General features: G+C 33.8%; 2 protein-coding genes across 3 annotated transcripts in view; one reads left to right on the top strand and one right to left on the bottom strand.

Moving 5' to 3' along the window:
• The window catches only part of LOC126977997 (neuronal growth regulator 1-like), a 477,303-nt gene that overhangs the window by 180,497 nt on the left and 276,856 nt on the right, over positions 1-19,950 (bottom strand). The window lies entirely within an intron of this gene.
• On the top strand, positions 9,701-19,921 carry LOC126977921 (toll-like receptor 3). 2 transcript variants are annotated; one of them, XM_050826609.1, is made up of 2 exons: positions 9,701-9,821; positions 16,264-19,921. In XM_050826609.1, exons 1-2 carry the CDS (start codon positions 9,800-9,802, stop codon positions 18,954-18,956), a joined length of 2,715 nt encoding a protein of 904 aa, XP_050682566.1. In that variant the 5' UTR covers positions 9,701-9,799; the 3' UTR covers positions 18,957-19,921. The 2 variants fall into 2 exon arrangements, with proteins under 2 accessions (XP_050682566.1, XP_050682567.1); XM_050826610.1 differs by lacking the exon at positions 9,701-9,821 and adding an exon at positions 13,474-13,620.

The raw sequence follows: 19,950 nt of genomic DNA, 5'->3' as shown, positions 1-19,950 counted from the left end.
ATAAAATCAGATTTGTTTCATAGTCGTTGTCTCCCAGAATTCAGTAGCCCTTGTATTGTACATGATAATATATAAAATCCAGCCGTTATTTACACACATATCCAAGATCTGTGAAAATATTGACAAATATTTGCTACGACTTTTCATTGCAGTTCTGTAGAGGGCAAGCAACATGTTCGTAAGATCTACACCTCCCATGTGCGCGTTGCAGTGCATGATGATTTCAGGACGGATGACAGCAGACCAACTGGCGTTTCGGCCTCTTGTTCAAGTTTCTTGTTTATCCAATAGAAATTTAAATACTTCCTTTTTATGGGCGCTGGTCTTTAACAGCAAATTCTGGCTGTTTAGAATGCGTATTCTTTATGTTGGATGATGACGGTGAAGCTACTACTGTACGTGGCGATGGCTTAGGTGTAACAGGTAAAATTCGGTTAATCCTAGGTCTTTTGGTGACGGAGGAATGGATGAAAGAAGAGAATCTTGAGCTGATTAGTTCAGGGACTTCAGTACCAGCACAACCACTTATTGGATGGTTCCAATAAGTGGTTGTGCTGGCACTGAAGGGCCGGAATCAAATATCGTTGGCACTTTTGCAAGGTCACATTCACCATCAGAAAGTAAGTGAAGATTTTGAAGCGAAGGATTCGGTGAACATCCATTACTGAAGTGCTTTTGAAAAATAATATTGCCAAATTCACTCCGAATTTTCCTCATCATTTGATGATTGATTGGGTTCTGGGACCAAAGCAAGTATTTTTCTTCCCTTTTCAAAGCACATGCAACTTATTTACCTAAAAAAACAGAAAATAAGCTAAGCTTTTGTAAGCATAATGAATCAGTTATGGATTTGGCAGTGTGTACTACGAGATACATCCCAAATAAACACAAAAGTGTTGAACGCTTGGTAATGTGCACGACGAGATACACCCATTGCGATTGCGTCAACATCAGGACTGTGAATTGACCCTTAAATAAGGAATAGCACCTCCTTTTTTTTATGCCTTTTTTAAGCTCATATTGATATTGTTTGTAACAAAGCTTTTAAGATTATGATGTATTGTTTCGTCATTAGATCGAGGAAGCAATTTAAAAAGCAAATTACTTATCTTCATCTATATAAAACGTTAGTAAGGTCTCGGCTTGAATACGCTCTCTCAAAATGGAAGCCTTTTATAAAAAGTATATTCATAGTGTAGAACGTATACAGAAAAAGTTTTTAGAATGTATGCAGTATAGATGCCATCACAATCACATCTCTTATGATGAGCTATTAATACTGCACGATAAAGATGAGGAAAAGATTCTCATGGACCTATAGTTAGATACCAACACTACCGAGAATTTAAAGGAGCTGCCGTTAGTTGGTGCCATTTGTGAAGAGGGAAAATAGTTATTTGTTCAAAAAGTGAGCAAGTTATTTTTTGCTGCGAGTGCTGACTTTAAATCCCGAATTGGCGGAGTAGTCTAGAATTGAATCACGAACGTAGCCAGTGATTCTAATATAGACTACTGAGGTAGTGAGTGATTTAAAGGCACGACACAAAAAAAAAATTCTCTCGTGTGAAACATACAACTTTTCACCTCGACTAGCGAGAAAAGTGTCACAGTTTATAGTAAGAAAAACAATTAATAAGATTTAACATTGTCTATTATAAATATAATTACTAGTAAACTAAATTTAGATAAGCAACATATAAATTATTGTGGCAATGAGATAATACGCTAGGCTAAAATGAGTTTCGGAATGCACCGGATCACATTGTTTATTTTTTTAACGGGGAGTAATTCCCGGATGTATGGTCAAGTGGGGTTCGAAATTTAAATCACTTTGCCTCACGCTTTGCAAAAACGCTTTTTGCTGCGAGTTTTCACGTAGCAATAGCGTCCTTTTCGTGCTGGAGACGTGAAAAAACTATTTTTTTTATCAGTGTACTTTATTATAACTTGGATAGCAGAGTACTATATTACACTTGGGGCACAACGTTATCACTTTAGTAGCCTTTATCCTCGCGAGTTTTGAAGATTGTTCCTCTGAAATCATCTTATGTAGCTTGAGCATAGCAGCATTTCAATTGTATTTTATTCGTCTCACGCCCTAGATCTCTTATTTTCTCGAAGCTGTGTTTGTTTTCAGATAATGACCGCGGACGTCCAACAGATTTTTATATGCCTTCTCTCTTAGTGACAAAACGATACGCCCTGTCCATTACAATGCAGCGTCACCCATCCTTCAAACCGAAACACAAACAATGCTTGCACATTGCTGCTTCACCGCGGTACAAACCCGGCATTCTGTGCAACTCTTTACATTGGATGATTCCGACTGGTAGTAGAAAGAAAATGAGAATGATCACACTGTGAACTAAATCATAGTTTGAATTAAATTTAGCATGAACTGGATAGATATTAGATATAGTTTTGAACCTAATCTGTACACACACACAGGATATCGCTATCAATTTCCGCAAGATAATATAAATACGAATACCGGAGACTGTGCTCGGTTGTAATGTGATCTGTTATAATTGATATAAATGTGTTCAATTGTTTGAACGTGATAATCTTAGAAACGACCATTATTGAAGTAATAATCATCAGTTGTTAAGAAGATAACCTCACATGATAAAGGAATAGTGCCACACTGGGAATAATAATTTAATTTAAAATATATTAATATTCAATAAAACTTGAATTGAATTGAATTATATTTACATTGTAATTATTAAATTATATAATTATATTGCCTATGCGAAAGCAAAACAATATGTGCCGATGTCTACTGCAAACTAAATGTAAATCTAAAACTATGTAAAGATTGTTATTAAAGGCTATTATTTTTATTATTATGTTTAGATTTATCAAATAAGCGGCCTTATCTATTGCCCCCCGCATATTGACGTCTCGCAACAATGCTACAACTGTCTTGTACGCTACAACTGTCTTGTACGCGACAACTGTCTTGTACGCCACAACTGTCTTGTACGCCACAACCGTCTTGTACGCCACAACCGTCTTGTACGCCACAATCGTCTTGTACGCCACAACCGTCTTGTACGCCACAACTGTCTTGTACGCCACAACTGTCTTGTACGCCACAACTGTCTTGTATGCCACAACTGTCTTGTACGGCACAACTGTCTTGTACGCCACAACTGTCTAGTACGCCACAACTGTCTTGTACGCCACAACCATCTTGTACGCCACAACCGTCTTGTACGCCACAACCGTCTTGTATGCCACAACCGTCTTGTACGCCACAACCGTCTTGTACGCCACAACCGTCTTGTACGCCACAACCATCTTATAGGCCACAACCGTCTTGTACGCTACAACCGTCTTGTACGCCACAACCGTCTTGTACGCCACAACTGTCTTGTACGCCACAACCGTCTTGTACGCCACAACCGTCTTGTACGCCACAACTGTCTTGTACGAAACAACTGTCTTGTACGCCACAACTGTCTTGTACGCCACAACTGTCTTGTACGCCACAACTGTCTTGTACGCCACAACTGTCTTGTACGCCACGCGTAAATCGACGCGATAATACACTATGAAGTTTTAAGCTTTATTTTTCAGCTAGGCACCGTATAACAGAACAGAATTCGTTAATTTTATTTATCATTTTTTCTTTTATTTCATAAAATAAAATAAAAATATTAAAAAAAATTATGTTTGCAGTCCTACTATAATATTATTACGTTCAGTAGTAGTAATATATAATAAATGTTCGAATTTCGATCTTTTAATGAATATTGACGAGTCTTTTCGTCAAAAATAATGAAATCTATTGGTAGAATTAAATGGTCAAATATAAATTGATCTCTGAATATTAATGGTTATACGGTAGTTATTCGGTAGATTTCTCGTGGCAGGTATCGTCATGCTCGCTTAAATGCCTGTGCTTGTGGCTTTGACGTGGGGCGGGTCGTTCCCTTCCCTAAAATACGTTCGAGGGAGGCGATGGCTGGTCCATGCGTCATGCTCGTGAACGGGTGCTACTCGTGGGGGCTGGATGATCTTGTTATCGGGAGGTCTACTTGATGTGTTTTTTTTTATTATTATTATTTCCTTTGATGTTAATGTTATTATATATTTTATTTTATGAAATGCTCACATAATGCCTCTATTTATTTACGGTATGTGTGGATTGATGCATATACTATACTCAATAACTCTTGTGTTTATAAGTATTAATTTACTTTTTTTTTCTTTTTTTGACTTACTCATGTAAGCCTTTCAGTTTTTGACTTTTGAGTATTTTTGTTGCGTCACTTTGCATATATTGTAATTGAAATGATTTGTAAAACAACTAAAATGTAAATCTTGGCTTAAAAGAGTGGCAATGAGTTTCTTGCTACTTCTTCACATTAGCTCAACCCTTTACGAAGTAGCGGTAAATTCAATAAGAAACAATATTTATATATTTTTTTTGACATTCATAAGTGTCATTTTTGTGACCTACATGTATAAAGTGTTTTTGAATTTTGAATTTTGAATTTTACGGACTTTGTTTCTTAAAATTTGTATCTTCTGCTTCGACTAAAACCTAGATACAATGCACAAGAAGCCTTTTCTTGTATTTTTTTAAAGAAAGATGAGTTAAAACATCCGAGCGTTTCTATGAAAAATATGACAGATTAGCCGCTCTTAAGGAAATTGTTGTGAATTTATTACCTAATATCATACATCTTTATGCTGTTTGGTGTCGAGACACTTGGCCCGTGAGGCCCAGAGGCGCGGAGAATGTTCAAAATACTATCTTCGCGCGCGCGAAATTTTGAGTGCATATTGGGTAGGTCTGAGAATCGGACAACATCTATTTTTCAGCCCCCTAAATGTTAAGGGTCCACACGAAATTTTTGGAACGAAGTTCCTTATCGCGCGTTGTGAAAGGGGGCTAGACGGAAAAATTCTTACGAAAAGTTGTCACGACACTTTTTGCTATATTAAGCTATTGTAAGCTGTGCGGCGTGCGCATGTTTCTCTGGATAATAATAATAAATTTAACAAATATGTATATTAAAATAATATTTAAATAATTATATATTAATAATAATTAATATATAATTATTAAAATTATTTATAAATATTTATATATATATATATATATTATTTATCTTTAAATACTTTTAATATTTATATTATTATTTTATTTTATAATATTTAATATATTAAATTTTATTACAATTCCTTCACTAATTAATCGAATGGAACTTCGTTCCATCCGGGTGTCCCTTAACACCTCTCAACTTTTTTTTTTAATTTTTTGACATTTTTTTTTAAATTTGTTTGATTATGAGTCAGCTTTAAAAAATACATACAACTTCAAATTTTCACCCATCAACAGTTACTTCTGTATCGCGATTTTAATATCGGCAATATAACGTTTGCTGAGTCAGATGGTAAGTTATAAAAGTTGTACAGCGGATGACAAATGATTTTATACGTTGGATATGACTCACTGGGCATAGTGGATAATAATGTTAGCTTCGGATTTACCAGACTCATTATTCTGTTTTACATGTTATAAATAGGTACAGGTAAATTGATTTTATTTTATTATTAAAACAAAAACCTACTTTTAAAATCGACTTCAAGAACTCAAAAGTATAAAATAACTTCAATACTTTTGAGTTTTGGAAGTCGTTTTTTTTACACGTTGTTTTTTTTACTATTTAGTGTCATTAATCAGGTAAACTATAAGATTTCGTTGCTTTTCACTGTCGTATGTTAAATAGTATTTTTTTAAGTAGCTATGGGTAGGCCGATAAAGGTTCCGCGTGCCTTAAACAATATAGATTCCTTATTTCACGTTCTTGCGAGAGACTAATATATCGTGAAGAACGTTTATTAGCTATGAAAAAACCTGTCTTTCACCCAACTTATCGGCGAACGGGTTAATAATAATAATGTATAATCAAACTAAATGAAAACTCATAAAAGAACTATAACAACATCATCCACGTACACAAAAATATTCATTAAAAATGTTCAGAAAATGAAAACTACTAACCCGAAAACTACTACTGGGCCAAACTATTTTGTATATGACCAAATGGCAAACATTCCGCATCAAACAAAAGAAGAATCACGAAAATCCGATCATAAATCGATCGAATTGAGAACCTCCTCCTTTTTGAAGTCGCTTAAAAATATATTCAAAATATTAAATATATTTTTCATTACTCATACCCGGAAAGTAATGTTGTTTTGATCTGATTATTGGGTGGAAAATGCTGCTTCCCTCCATAGAGAGGGAAAAACTCATACAAATTACTTTCCACCTAAGGGCCGGAATGAACTTTAAAAATAGAACTGCTGTGAAGAGTTTTATGTAAAAAAGAACTAATTAAAAAAAATGATGCGGCCATGTGACTTTCTAAACAGCCAGTGTGAACTCAGCACAAACTTCTTTGAGCGGAATAAACTGCTACAATTACGTGGTAAGTTCCATATTTGAAATTTAAAAAGTCGAAGTCGTTGGCGGGATACTAATCTGTGCTTAGATAAACAACTAGTTTTATTTTTCTCATATTCGAAATGAAAAGTAGAGTGTTTAACTCGGGTAAAAGTATCAATTCCTACTCGGACTATAGCCGACCTCGCTGCGCTCGGGCATCTAAATACCTCGGGAATTGATTCTTTCGACCCTCGGTTAACAATCTACTATTTTATATATATATTTTAAAATATATTATAAAAAATATTATCAAAAGGTTGCCATCTGTATACATTGTATAAACAGAAATACAATTAACACACAATGTAGCCTCCTACTTTTATGAGACCGAAAAAAAATTTTCTAGAATTTTTATCTGTTTGTTTGTGTACGATAGTTACAAAAACAACTATACCAATTTGAATGTGGAATAAAGCTGCGGTACGATAAACGATGATCACTTTCGCAGTACTTCCACATGTACCAAGACTATTTTTACTCGCAATAATTGCATTACGTTGTGTCAAAAGAATCAGAGAAAACATTCATTTCAAAATTAAATAAATGTTACCAACTGTTTTGTGTTAATTACCGATTATAGATTAACCGTTAACACAATCCAAATATGATTTTACACTAAATTTGTGCATTGTATGCATTTTTTGGTTATGGAAAATGGAACGCCCGAGGCCAGATGCTAGCTGAATTCATGGAGAAGGAGGATCTCTATATGATGAATTCCTTCTTCATAAAGCCAGGATAACGCAAATGGACTTGGATCAGCTCCGATGGTGCAACCAAAAATGAGATTGACTTCATTATGTCGACCAAAAGACAAATTATTCTATGATGTCTCTGTGATCAACTCAGTGAAAACTGGCACCGCATTGTAAGAGGCACATTGAATATCAATGGAGCGGTCTCGACTGGTGAAGTCTACGCTCCTCAGCTATCTCAGATCCAAAACCCGGCAGAGTTTCAACTCGAATTGCAAAACCGCTTCGAATGTCTCGGTGACTGTATTGAGGTGGACGAGTATAATAACAGGTTCGTGGCAGCTGTTCAAACGGTAGGATCTAAGTTCTTTACGACCAGCTGTTCAAAACGAACGACGGAAACGGAATGACGGAAGGGTTGTTTCGTCTTAACTCCAACTTTTGAGGGAAGTCGAGAAGTTCTACGGACAATTATACATGACTACACAGGCACCTGTACCAACAATTCTGAAGATACCCAACACTATACCGAAGATATCTCAGACGTCAGCGGGTACGAGATTAGTATGGCTCTAAAACAGCTTAAAAACAACAAGGCGCTGGATAATGATGGAATTACAGCGCAGCTTCTGAGAGCTGGTGATTCTACTATTCTTAAGATCCTCCAGAAGTTATTCAATTCCGTTATCCGCGAGGGCAAAACGCCGCAAGCATGGCACAGTAGTATAATGGTTCCTGTTCTTCAAAAAGGGCACTAAAATGCTTTTGAAGAACTTTAGCCCCATATCACTTCTGAGCCACGTAGTATATAAGCTGTTTTCTAGGGTTATCACGAAACGTAAAAAATGGACTGTTCATGCATGTGAGGGTTGAGGGTTGCATTTTTCTGTAAAGTACAAGTAAGTCACGTCTCTAGAAATGAGAACTCGATGGAGAGACTGGTAGTTCAGGGCCAGGTGAAAGGCAAGAGAGCGGTTGATCGCCAACCCGCTGAATAGACGCCATAACAAAGGCTACTGAGTCCACCATAGTCCAGTGTACTCGCAACGCCTCTAACCGTCAGAAATGGAAGCACATCGCCAGGAGATCTACCCTCAGAAAGGATATTGACCCACCGAACATGTACCACCCCACCATGTACCTCGTCAGTGCAACCACGACCACTCTGACAAGAGTGTCCGACTAAGAAGAAGACAAGTAAGTAATTTTTTGTCTACTTTAGCATGATATCTTATAGTTTACTTAAGCTTTGACAGCTTTCTGACAAGTCGCACCGATTTGTTGAAATCCATCATATTATGCGATTTCTTGGAAATAATAGCTATCCAAATACAGAGGCCCACAATGCCTTAACCTGTAATTATATTGCAGCCTTATAGCGGTTTTTTTGTGACAAATCCACATAAGTAGGTATGTATCTCTTTGTTTTGAAAGTTAAATTAAATTATGAAATAGTATTTTTTGTAATTTTATTATTTCGAGAGAATGAATGAAGAACGATTGACGAAGAAAGTATAAGGCCAGTATGAATGAAAGTGTTGGAAGGGGTAGACCTAGGCGGACGTTTCAAGATCAAATCAGGGACGTCTTGAAAAAAGGCCAGGTCAAGAGTACCCTAAACCGGAGAGCATGTATGAAAGGAATAATGAAAGTGGACGAAGCGAAAGAAGTATGTAAGGATCGTAGCAAGTGGAAAGAAGTGGTCTCTGCCTACCCCTACGGGAAAGAGGCGTGATTTTATGTATGTATGTATGTATTATTTCGACAAAAATTGCGATCCAGTATCCATAGATCCAGTAAAGAAATTTCCAATCCTTATTTAAAGTAAAATTAATCAAGACATTGATATAGCGAGCTCTGCCGATCTCTATCCAGACGAAACGGATGCCGCAACCTCGCTTACAGATTCATTTACTAATCATGACCGTAGCCGTCTCAATGGATTCTTATGAAACATTGCTAAATCACTGCCTAGTCGTACTTTCACTGAAACTTTGACTTAGACCATGTTAATTAAGCTCGTGTGATAGGATATCTAATAGTCCTTTTCGTCCGTAACCGTATCGGGACAATTTTTTCAAGAAACGCGATAAAATAGGAATACATAAAAAAGAAAAGATTATTGATACTGTCATCTGTAAATGTAGTAGTTTTATTGCGTCTTGGATTTAATTGAGCTACGAGAGCATTCCATACATTCATGATTTTATCTGTGTAATATATAATATCTTATTTATCCATTTAACACATTATGATATCCACAATAATTAATGGTTTTCACTATCTGTATCGACACATTCATTTATGATTGTACAACACTAGGTATTCTGACAGTATTCAAATATATGGTTTCATCGTAAGTTAATATTAAGGAGATTATCCTTTTTAATTTACTAAACTACACTAGCCCATATGAGGAAAACTTGTCAAATAATATTGGCACAAAGTTATAAGCGTTATCAGTGTCCCAAAAAAGCACGTGTCGTAATTAGCTGACACAAATATTATTTCTGTTCATTTGAAAACTCATTATATTACAATACATATACATATTCGTAAAAGTTTAGTGATCAGACCAATTGCTGCTAGATTTGGAGAAAATTTGTTTAGTTATGTGCTACCTGTTAGAGATGAAATAATGGAGTTATCGTTTTTTTTGTGTATGTATTATATTTTTGATTTTATATTAATAATAATAATAAAAAGCCATTTATTCTATAACTCATAATATACAATCAAATGTTAGTAATTTAAAGTTCTTAAAATCTTGTGTTAATTTTATTTAAAGTGACCAGTTTAATTATTTATTCTTTATTTTTATGGAATAGGAGGACATACGAGCGTACGGATCACTTGGTGTAAAGTGATCACCGCCGCCCACATTCTCTTGCAACACCAGAGGAATCACAAGAGCGTTGCCGGCCTTTAAGTAAGGTGTACGCGCTTTTTTTGAAGGTACCCATGTCGTATCGTCCCGGAAACACCGCAAAAGGAAGCTCATTCCACAGCTTTGTAGTACGAGGAAGAAAGCTCCTTGAAAACCGCACTGTGGAGGACCGCCACACACCCAGATGGTGGGGATGATATCCTAATTTGTGGCGTGTCGTGCGAAGGTGGAATATTCTATATAATTTTGGTTATGGACCCCATTTTGGGTATAGGCCTCCCCCAACTTTTTCCATTTTTCCCTATCCTTGGCCTGATATGTGATTTTATATTAATATTAGGGGTTAAATAAAGTATGCAATTGCTGAATCGTACTGAAAAATTGAAATACGTGTTTTTTAATTTAACATATTTATTTAATCAAAATAATTTCCATTATTCTATATTATATATATCTATACATTGGTGCCACTAGGAAGCTCATTTATGCCTTTACGATAAAACTGTGGTGATCTAGATTCAACAAAGTGTTTGAAAGCATTTTGTACTGCCTCCCGAGAAAATAACTTTTTATCACGTAGAAAATGGTATTCCGTTGGAGCAAGGTCTGGCGAATATGGAGGGTGACAAATGTTTTCTAGTTGCAGATTCTAATTCCTGGGTAGATTGGCTCCGATCGGCTTCCATCATCTCTTTCAAGTCATTGTAATTAACCTGCGTGGGCGATTTTCCACGTGGTTCGATCTTAAAATCAAGTTACTAGCAGTCCCCTCTCCAAACGCAACATTGCTATTGAGAGCAGTTTCTGACGCCTTAGTTAGTTCACTCGAATTTTCGAAATATCCATATTTTTGTCTAAGCTGAATAAAAAAAAAAGAAAATATAAAATCCTTAAAGGCCGGCAATGCTCCTGTGATTCTTCTGGTGTTGCAAGAGAATGTGGGCGGCGGTGATCACTTAATATCAGGTGACTCGGACGCTGGTTTGTCCACCTTTTCTATAAAAAAATTAGTTTATCTTCTTAACAACTGATGATTATTACTGCAATGATGGACGTTTCTAAGATCATCACGTTCAAACAATTGAACACATTGATATCAATTATAACAGATCACACTACAACCGAGCACAGTCTCCGTTATTCGTATTTATATTATCTTGCGGAAATTGATAGCGATATCCTGTGTGTGTGTACAGATTAGGTTCAAAACTATATCTAATATCTATCCAGTTCATGCTAAATTTAATTCAAACTATGATTTAGTTCACAGTGGGATCATTCTTATTTTCTTCCTACTACCAGTCGGAATCATTCAATGTAGAGTTGCACAGAATGCTGGGTTTGTAGCGCGGTGAAGCAGCAATGTGCAAGCAGTGCTTATGTTTCTATTTGAAGGACGGGCGAAACTGCATTGTAGGACAGGGCGTATCATCTTGTCACTAAGAGAGAAATCTTAAAAAAATCTGTTGGACATCCACAGTCATTATCTGAAAACACACACAGCTTCGAGAAAATAGCAAGGATCCTGTAATAAAATACAATTCTTGGCTGCTATGCTTTAGGATAAAGGCTACTAAAGTGATAACCTGGTGCCTCAAGTGTAAAATGGTACTCTGCTATCCAAGTTATAATATAGTACACTGATAAAAAAAATTCACCCTCCTCACATATGGATAAATGACTTTCTTCTCTTCGTCCAGTCTAATTATGAAAAACATCTTACATATGGACTATGACTCCAACTAGATTCATGAAAATATGAGTTTGGTACATATGTCACTTCTTTGGAGTCATTGGACAGTGACCGTGTTAAATATATTATTAGTCCAAATCCGTAGGTATGATCGCAAGTAGAAAAACCTTCAGAAGAGAGGTGCTTGTTGTGGTTCTTATTTGTGTAGATATCATGTTTCTAGCTTATAATATCGTGGCTTGCACAAAAGCCATTTATTTTCTCGAAATTGATTCCTTTAGATTTCTTTTTGATGTCATTTCTTACGCTACGAGACGAAGCGGCGCAAGAAACTCTCCCAGCATTCGTTTTTGCCGCTCTTCTTAATAAAATATACAATATTGTACTGTCATTGTTATTGCTATAAAATAATCATAATCTTGTCCCAGGCTGTCCGATCACTTAGATATTCAGCTGTGGAGTAGTAGGACTTACGACGGAGCCATTTTTTAATAAAACACTCAAATTTATTTATAGATAATGCCTGGGACTTTATTATAAAAGTGTATACATTTTTTTGTATACATTTACATTACCCTTAAAGTATTATGTATCTCATAAAGCTTACTAGATTTAGTTACAAGCAATCCCTTATTTCTAGTGTTATAATGATTTCTATTTAGAGCTAAAAGATGACGATTTTTGTGAACAATATTATTATTTAAATGGCCACTCTAATTCCTATCACATGGGATAAATGAACCTTCTGATATAAAAAGAAACTAGATTCTATCTATTCTGCGTTGCACGATAGCAAATGATTTGAGATTATATTGGGTGCTCCAGACCAGAGGTAAGAGACATAATATTCCATAATATGTGGCCCAACCTGCTCCTCGCCAAGCGCTAGAATGTAGTCCTGCTTGAAAGATATACGTGGTTTTCTCTGTACTACCTACAAATTGTCTATATATAACCTGATTCCTGCCGCCGAATTCCACCTTCGTACGACACGCCACAAGTTAGGATATCATCCCCACCATCTGGATGTTTGGCGGTCCTCCACAGTGCGGTTTACAATGAGCTTTCTTCCACGTACTACAAAGCTGTGGAATGAACTTCCTTGTGCTGTGTTTCCGGGACGATACGACATGGGTACCTTCAAAAAAAGCGCTTACACCTTCCTTAAAGGCCGGCAACGCTCCTGTGATTCTTCTGGTGTTGCAAGAGAATGTGGGTGGCGGTGATCACTTAACATCAGGTGACCCGTACGCTCGTTTGTCCTCCTATTCCATAAAATAAAAAAAATATTATAACTCAGCTTTGGTATAACAGCGTAAAACTCAGAGACTACGTTTTTTATTTTTTTTTTTCGAAATTTTTGTATAAAATACACAATTACAGAAACGATTTAAGCTTAATAACTGCACGCACTTTTGCTAGACTACAAGAAAGTGACCCTAAAAGAAATTCCTTTTCCATTTGACGTAGGCGACTCCAAAAATCCTTAATCACTATTAGATGAAGCTATATTATATTCTTTAACTATCTACACTAGCCCATATAAGAAAAACTTGTCAAATAATATTGGCACAAATTAAGTGTGCTATCAAATGCATGTTTGCGGATGTACACACATGATAGATTAGTTATAAATGTTGTTGTTTTGTATTTTATTTTAATAGAGACAATAGCGTTATCAGTGTCCCAACAAAAGCACGTCTCGTTATATTTAGCTGACACAAATTTTATTTCTGTTCATTTGAATACTCATTATGATAATGGCATACGTATTCGTAAAAGTTTAGTGATCAAACGAATTGCTGCTTGGATTGGAGAAAGTTTATTTAGTTAGTGCTACCTGTAAGGGATGAAATAATGGAGTTACTGTTTATTTTGTGTATGTATTACATTTTTTTTTATTTCATTTTAATACCTAAATTAAATGCAAGTATTCATAGAACATTTTGGATATATTTGTGTTAGTATATCTTTTTACTAAAATATCAACTTTTAAGTTTTACTTTTATGTTATGTGTAGGCGCACAAAAATAAGTGAAATTCTAAAAAATAAATCAAAAGGAAATACAAGTAGATTAATTGTAATAATTATGACGCTGTGCTTGTTCATAATTTAAAAAAAAAAAGCGAGAAATAAAACAATATATATTTTTTAATAATATTTAATAGTATATTTTTAATAACTTCGATAATAATTGAAAAGTAGGATTAGGATAGAAAAGATTAGTAGTCTCTGAGTAGTCATTTCCTATGCAATGATAAATTTTATATTCGCATCTCTCCTAAAATACATATAACCGAGGCAAAATCTGCATAAATTAACCCAAAACTTTAAAATCTCTTCGTCTACCACTTCAAATAATAAAAATTTGAAAAAAAAATACAATAATAATAAGGGCAAGTACGGACGTTCCCTTAGTCTAGTTAAAAAAAATAAGGCTGTAATTTGCGAAGTATTTTGTTTTCAGGTGTAGCATTAATAATTGAAATTTTATATAATTAGCAGATAATAGAAAATATTGATAAATCTAAGCTGTTTTTCAAGATTTGGCTATATATTTTAAAGTGGGAGGCTCCTTTGCACAGGACGCCGTCTAGATTACGGGTACCACAACAGTGCCTATTTCTCCCGTGAAGCAGTAATGTGTAAACATTACTGTGTTTCGGTCTGAAGGGCGCCGTAGCTAGTGAAATTACTGGACAAATGAGACTTAACTATCTTATATCTCAAGGTGATGAGCGCAATTATTGTAGTGCCGCTCAGAATTTTTTTGGTTTCTCAAGAATCCTGAGCGGCACTGCATTGTAATGGGTAGGGCGTATCAATTACCATCAGCTGAACGTCCTACTCATCTCGTCCCTTACTTTCATAAAAAAAAAATCGTATCCCTTGGTGTTTTTCATAATACTGGATGAAATATATAGTTATTACTTTTCTATACTTACATTTCCAATGATACAATATTTCGTTTCCGATCTCACCGCCACTTGCAGAAAGCCTCATTCAAGTAAATGTTTCATTAAATATAATACCGTCACATTCTTTTTCATTTTGACAGTCAAAGATAGCATGTCATATAAGAAAACATTAACTTTTAAATATATGGTTTCTGCGACTGGCTGTTAGACAAATAATAAATAATGATATATAAATTTTATTTTGATCATTTAAAATATGTATTATACTTATTTGTAAATAATGAACTTTGTAGAAGTTGAACCATTACATACAAAAAAATTATTTCGTTGTACCCACTTCTTGTAACCAAATAATGCAGAACTGTCAAACCGTGCGTCAAATATTTCTCCAACAGAAATATTCTTACATTAATAAAATTTGGAATAAAAATAATTAAGGATCATGAATCAATGTAAGAACTATCTCTTAACCAAACTGATTTATTAATCTAATACTAATTATTTTTAAATCTACATTAAAACATTTTCATTAAAATCGGTTCAGCAGTTTTCTGATTATATCTAGAACATGACAAGAAAACAAGTCATGGTACAAGCTAGTACTGGTGGAAAGGATTTTTAAAATTTTGATTAAATTATGAATGTGTATGTAGATAAGCATATCAACTCATTAGCTGGACAAATGAGTAATAGCTTTATCGTTATGGAGGAAATATTAATCTATACTAATATTATAAAGAGTAAAGATATTTTGATTGTTTGTTTATATTGAATAGGCTCCGCAACTACTGAATCGATTTGAATAATTCTTTCACAGTTGGGAAGCTACATTATCCCGGGTTGATATAAGGTTGATATAAAGTTACATTTTCAAAAAAATTTGGGATCCCTACTAAAAGTCCAATAATGTAACCCAAGATATAAAATATGTACGCGAAGGACGTCACGGGGTATCAGCTAGTGTATAATAATAATATTGACACACTTTTACACAAATTATCTTGCCCCAAACTAGGCATAGCCTGCACAAGACAACGATATATTTAATACAATATAATTAATTAAACATACATAAATACATATAAACATCTATGACTCGGACACAAACATCCATATTCATCATATAAATGATTGCACCTATCGGGATTCGAACCCAAGACCTCTAGCTTAGTAGTCAGGGTCACTATATCAAACATACGTATATTCATAATTCGTAATTGAAAAGTATTGGCTTAATTGATTATTTTTTCTATTTTTCGATACTGTTTATTTAAGTTTCGCCTTAATTTTTTTTCACTTCCAACATCGCCTAAAGAATTTCTTCCAGAAGTGCACTATTAAAACTCATAACAAAATACATACAACTTCTGTATAATCTAATAGAAAATAGTTCTTCACAGAAGTCTTAAAAGACAGACATTAGAATATAAGCCACTATAAAAATATAATGCATTTTCATTGCGATAATCAATATGCAGAAAAATCGGTAATCGTACCAGTGAAGTTCTGTATTGAACTAATCAAGTATTGGGCCACATTTTAAAGCATAATTATAAGATCGAATTTTTTAATTTTGAATGGAAATTTAATTTTCTTATTGCAGATCTCTTAGCATCGGTTGCATACCGGACTTCAGCGACAAACACATGTGAGACAGAAGATATACAGAATAACTGCGTATACTCTGTCGTCTGCGTTAACTATGCGGGAAGTACTAATATCCTGTCATGTGACTTCGAGCCATATGTCACTTTCATAATCAAAGATTCTTACGTCAACAATCTAATGGCAGGATTTTTCGGTTCGACCAACTTTGATTCCCGAGTAAGGTCCATAAAAGCGATTGGCAATACTTGGACATCTATAGAAGAAGCTGCATTCAGATACTTTTCAAAAACAAAATACATGGATATTTCCAACAATGGAATAATACATGTTAAAAACTATGCTCTGAAAAATTTACTGGCAATGGAGCACCTTAATTTGTCACACAATGCGATTGAAGAACTGTTTCCTAGTTCATTGACAGTTTACGAAGGAAGAGATAGCACAATCAGAGTCCTTGATCTTAGTTATAATAGAATTAAGGATATATCGATTGAAGTATTCCAATATATGTCAAATATGGAAATGATCCATTTGGATCATAACAGAATTGAAACTCTAAGTGACAGCGTATTTAATGACCTCAAAAACTTATCATGCCTCCAACTTCAGAATAATAAATTAACATCTCTAAATATGTCACTTGTTAATTTGAAATCGCTGAAAGATTTAGATTTGTCGTATAATCTTATTGAGAAAGTTTCAGGATATGAGATAAATAGATTGGTTGCACTTGAAAAGTTAAACATGTCAAACAATGTCATAAAAACCATTGAATCAAACTGCTTCAACCAAGCATTTAATCTACAAGTAGTTGACTTTAGTCAAAATAGAATTATATCCATTTTGGAGAATGTTATGTTCATCAACAACGGTAACCTTCGGTATTTAAACTTTAAGAATAACCAACTTACCAAAATTGAAGATAAATTCTTTAAGCATAGCGTATTACAATACCTCAACTTGGAAAATAATAAAATTAGCGGAAATATATCAGAATTCTCATTTATTGGACTGAAAAATATCGTGAAATTAAATTTATATAATCAAAGTGTTTCTGGTCTTGACAAAAATGCATTTTGTGACATGGCTTCCTTAAAAACACTCAACTTAAGCACAAACATGATAAAATATATAGATAATTCAAGTTTCGCAAATATAACTGAGCTGAGTATATTAGATCTTTCCCACAATTTTATATCCCAAGTAAATTTTTTGAATAACTCACTACATAATTTAACAGAATTACTTTTAAACGACAATAAGCTTACGGTGATTGAACAAGGGTCTTTCAGAAATTTAATGATCATAAAAAAGTTGGATATATCAATGAACCGTATATTAACGATTGAGCCATTTTCATTACCACTACAAAGTCTACAATATTTGAATGTTACGGGCAATAATTTAGTAGGAATCATAAAAGAGAATATGTTTAGCCCTGCTAAATTCTTGCGATATCTGGATATAAGTAACTTCAATTTTACCAAAGTAGAAAAATATGCATTTAAAGATATGAATGTAGTAAACAGGATAAACATATCAAATAACGCATTACAATTTATAGATCCAGATAATTTTAATGGGACCAATAATATGTATAGTTTAGATGTTTCTCACAACAATTTATCGTATTTTGAGATAAAAACAGATTATATTAGTAGTTTAAAAGCTCTCTATCTTAACAACAACAGATTAAAGGAAATACCTACTGCAACGATGCCTGAGATATCTTTCTTAGATTTATCTCATAATTTAATTTCTAATATAACTAAGGAAATATTAAAATCATTTCGTTCTCTAAAAGTATTTAAACTTTCGTATAATAATATAACGATGTTCAATAATTTGTACAGTAATTCATTGAAAGAGTTAAGTGATTTAAGTTTAGCTTCTAATACAATTTCCTCTTTAAATTTAAGTTACTTCAGAGAATTAGTTAGTCTGGATTTAAGTAATAACTCAATTAGTAATGTAAATAGTTCGTTTTTACAAAACTTGGCTAAGTTGCAGTCTCTAGATTTGAGTCATAATCAAGTTTCTTATATATCTCCAGGCACATTTCAAAACAATAAAATATTAAGGTTACTTAACATATCATCTAACAAATTAGGCAATTTACGTTATGGTAGCCTTAAAGGGTTGAATCAAGCTGAGATACTTGATATTTCCAGAAACAATATTGATGCATTAGATGCAGATTTACTTCACGAATGTGCTGAGTTGAGAAAGCTGATTATAGATTATAATAATATTAGGGAGCTCAATGTCGATAGATTGATTGATATTGCACCAAAACTTCAATGTTTAAGCTTAGGAGGTAATCCAATTCAGTGTAAAGAAATTCTTCGTAATATGAACAATATTAACAAGACGTCAACTAGAATGATCGAGGTAACATCGATACATAAAATTTATCACGAAGATAATGTTTTTGGAATAAGATGTGGAAACACAGAATACACCACAACTACAGAAATTCCAAATGCTAAACCAACGTCATCTGCATCGAATTCCTCTTCAATATCACTAATTATTTGGTGTTCTTTTCTCACAGTATTTATATTTGTTGGCGCTGGCTACATAATTTATAAACGCAGAAACAATGCTTTGCGTTTCGAATCAGGCTTACAAATAAGACAATCTTTTGCAAGCAGTATTTCAGAAGGCCATCGAGATTTGTTAGGGTAAGAGAGAATGTTTTCATCAAGAGGTTAATGAGGTATTTAAGAGTATTTATCGGCTTAAATTGTATATTAAAAGACATATTCAAGAGAATTGTTTTTGTAAATAAATTTTAAGTATTTAACATATTTTTCACTGATTGTCTTCCTGTATTCATATATGTACATGCCTACATTTTTGTCTTGTAATTTCCTTTGGGAAAAGATTATTTACATCGATTACAGCAACCATTGCAGCAACCTCGTTTAGAATTCTGATGTTTTTTAATAAAATAGATGACAACGAGTATAGTGGTGACTAAATGGCCATCGTCACTAATTCTGTCTTCTAACACAACAAGAATCCCAAGCGCATCCGGCTACGCCAGTCTTTTAGTTGAGTAAACACTTACTTTAAAGCAGTAATATACTCTTACATCACTAAAAAATTTGTGCAGTGGCGGAAATATCAAATAAAATGAGGCTATCTGTAAAACGTGCTAATTTTATCATGAATTGAGTAAATTTGTAAATATAATAATTATGTTGTATATGTATTTTATTGTATAATGGTTGAAATGTGATGATCATTTTTGAAGATGTCCGAATATATATGCATTTTTATGAGCAAATATATCTCTTTGAATAATTTTGAAAATTGTGATTTTATAAGAGACTACAGAGTTCAAAAAGAATTTAGTGCCGTGATTATGAGGCATTTAGGATAAAGACTCTGGAAATATTAAATATTATCTATAAATATGTTTTCTATAATAATGATAATATAGCATAGCTTGTTTTCTTTTTAGCTTGTATGTTTTTATTTCAATTATATTCTAAAAAGCAAGAAAGACTAGGTAGAATAAATAATCTTAAATTGACTGTACTGCTGTCATATACAACTAATATTTGTTTTTTATTTGTATTATTTTTTTATGGATAAACTTGTGTTTGTAATGAATAAACTCAAAAAATGTTAATTATCAAAAACAACATGTGCTGTTTTTTTTTAATATTAAAAA

This window comes from Leptidea sinapis, chromosome 46 (assembly GCF_905404315.1).
Source record: "Leptidea sinapis chromosome 46, ilLepSina1.1, whole genome shotgun sequence".
Lineage (NCBI taxonomy): Eukaryota > Metazoa > Arthropoda > Insecta > Lepidoptera > Pieridae > Leptidea > Leptidea sinapis.
This window is presented reverse-complemented; position numbering and strand designations above follow the sequence as displayed.

Coding starts and splice junctions, on each gene's coding strand:
- LOC126977921 (XM_050826609.1), top strand. CDS start 9,800: ATGGAGTTATCGTTTTTTTTGT. Junction 9,822..16,263: donor GGAGTTATCGTTTTTTTTGT/GTATGTATTATA, acceptor TTCTTATTGCAG/ATCTCTTAGCATCGGTTGCA.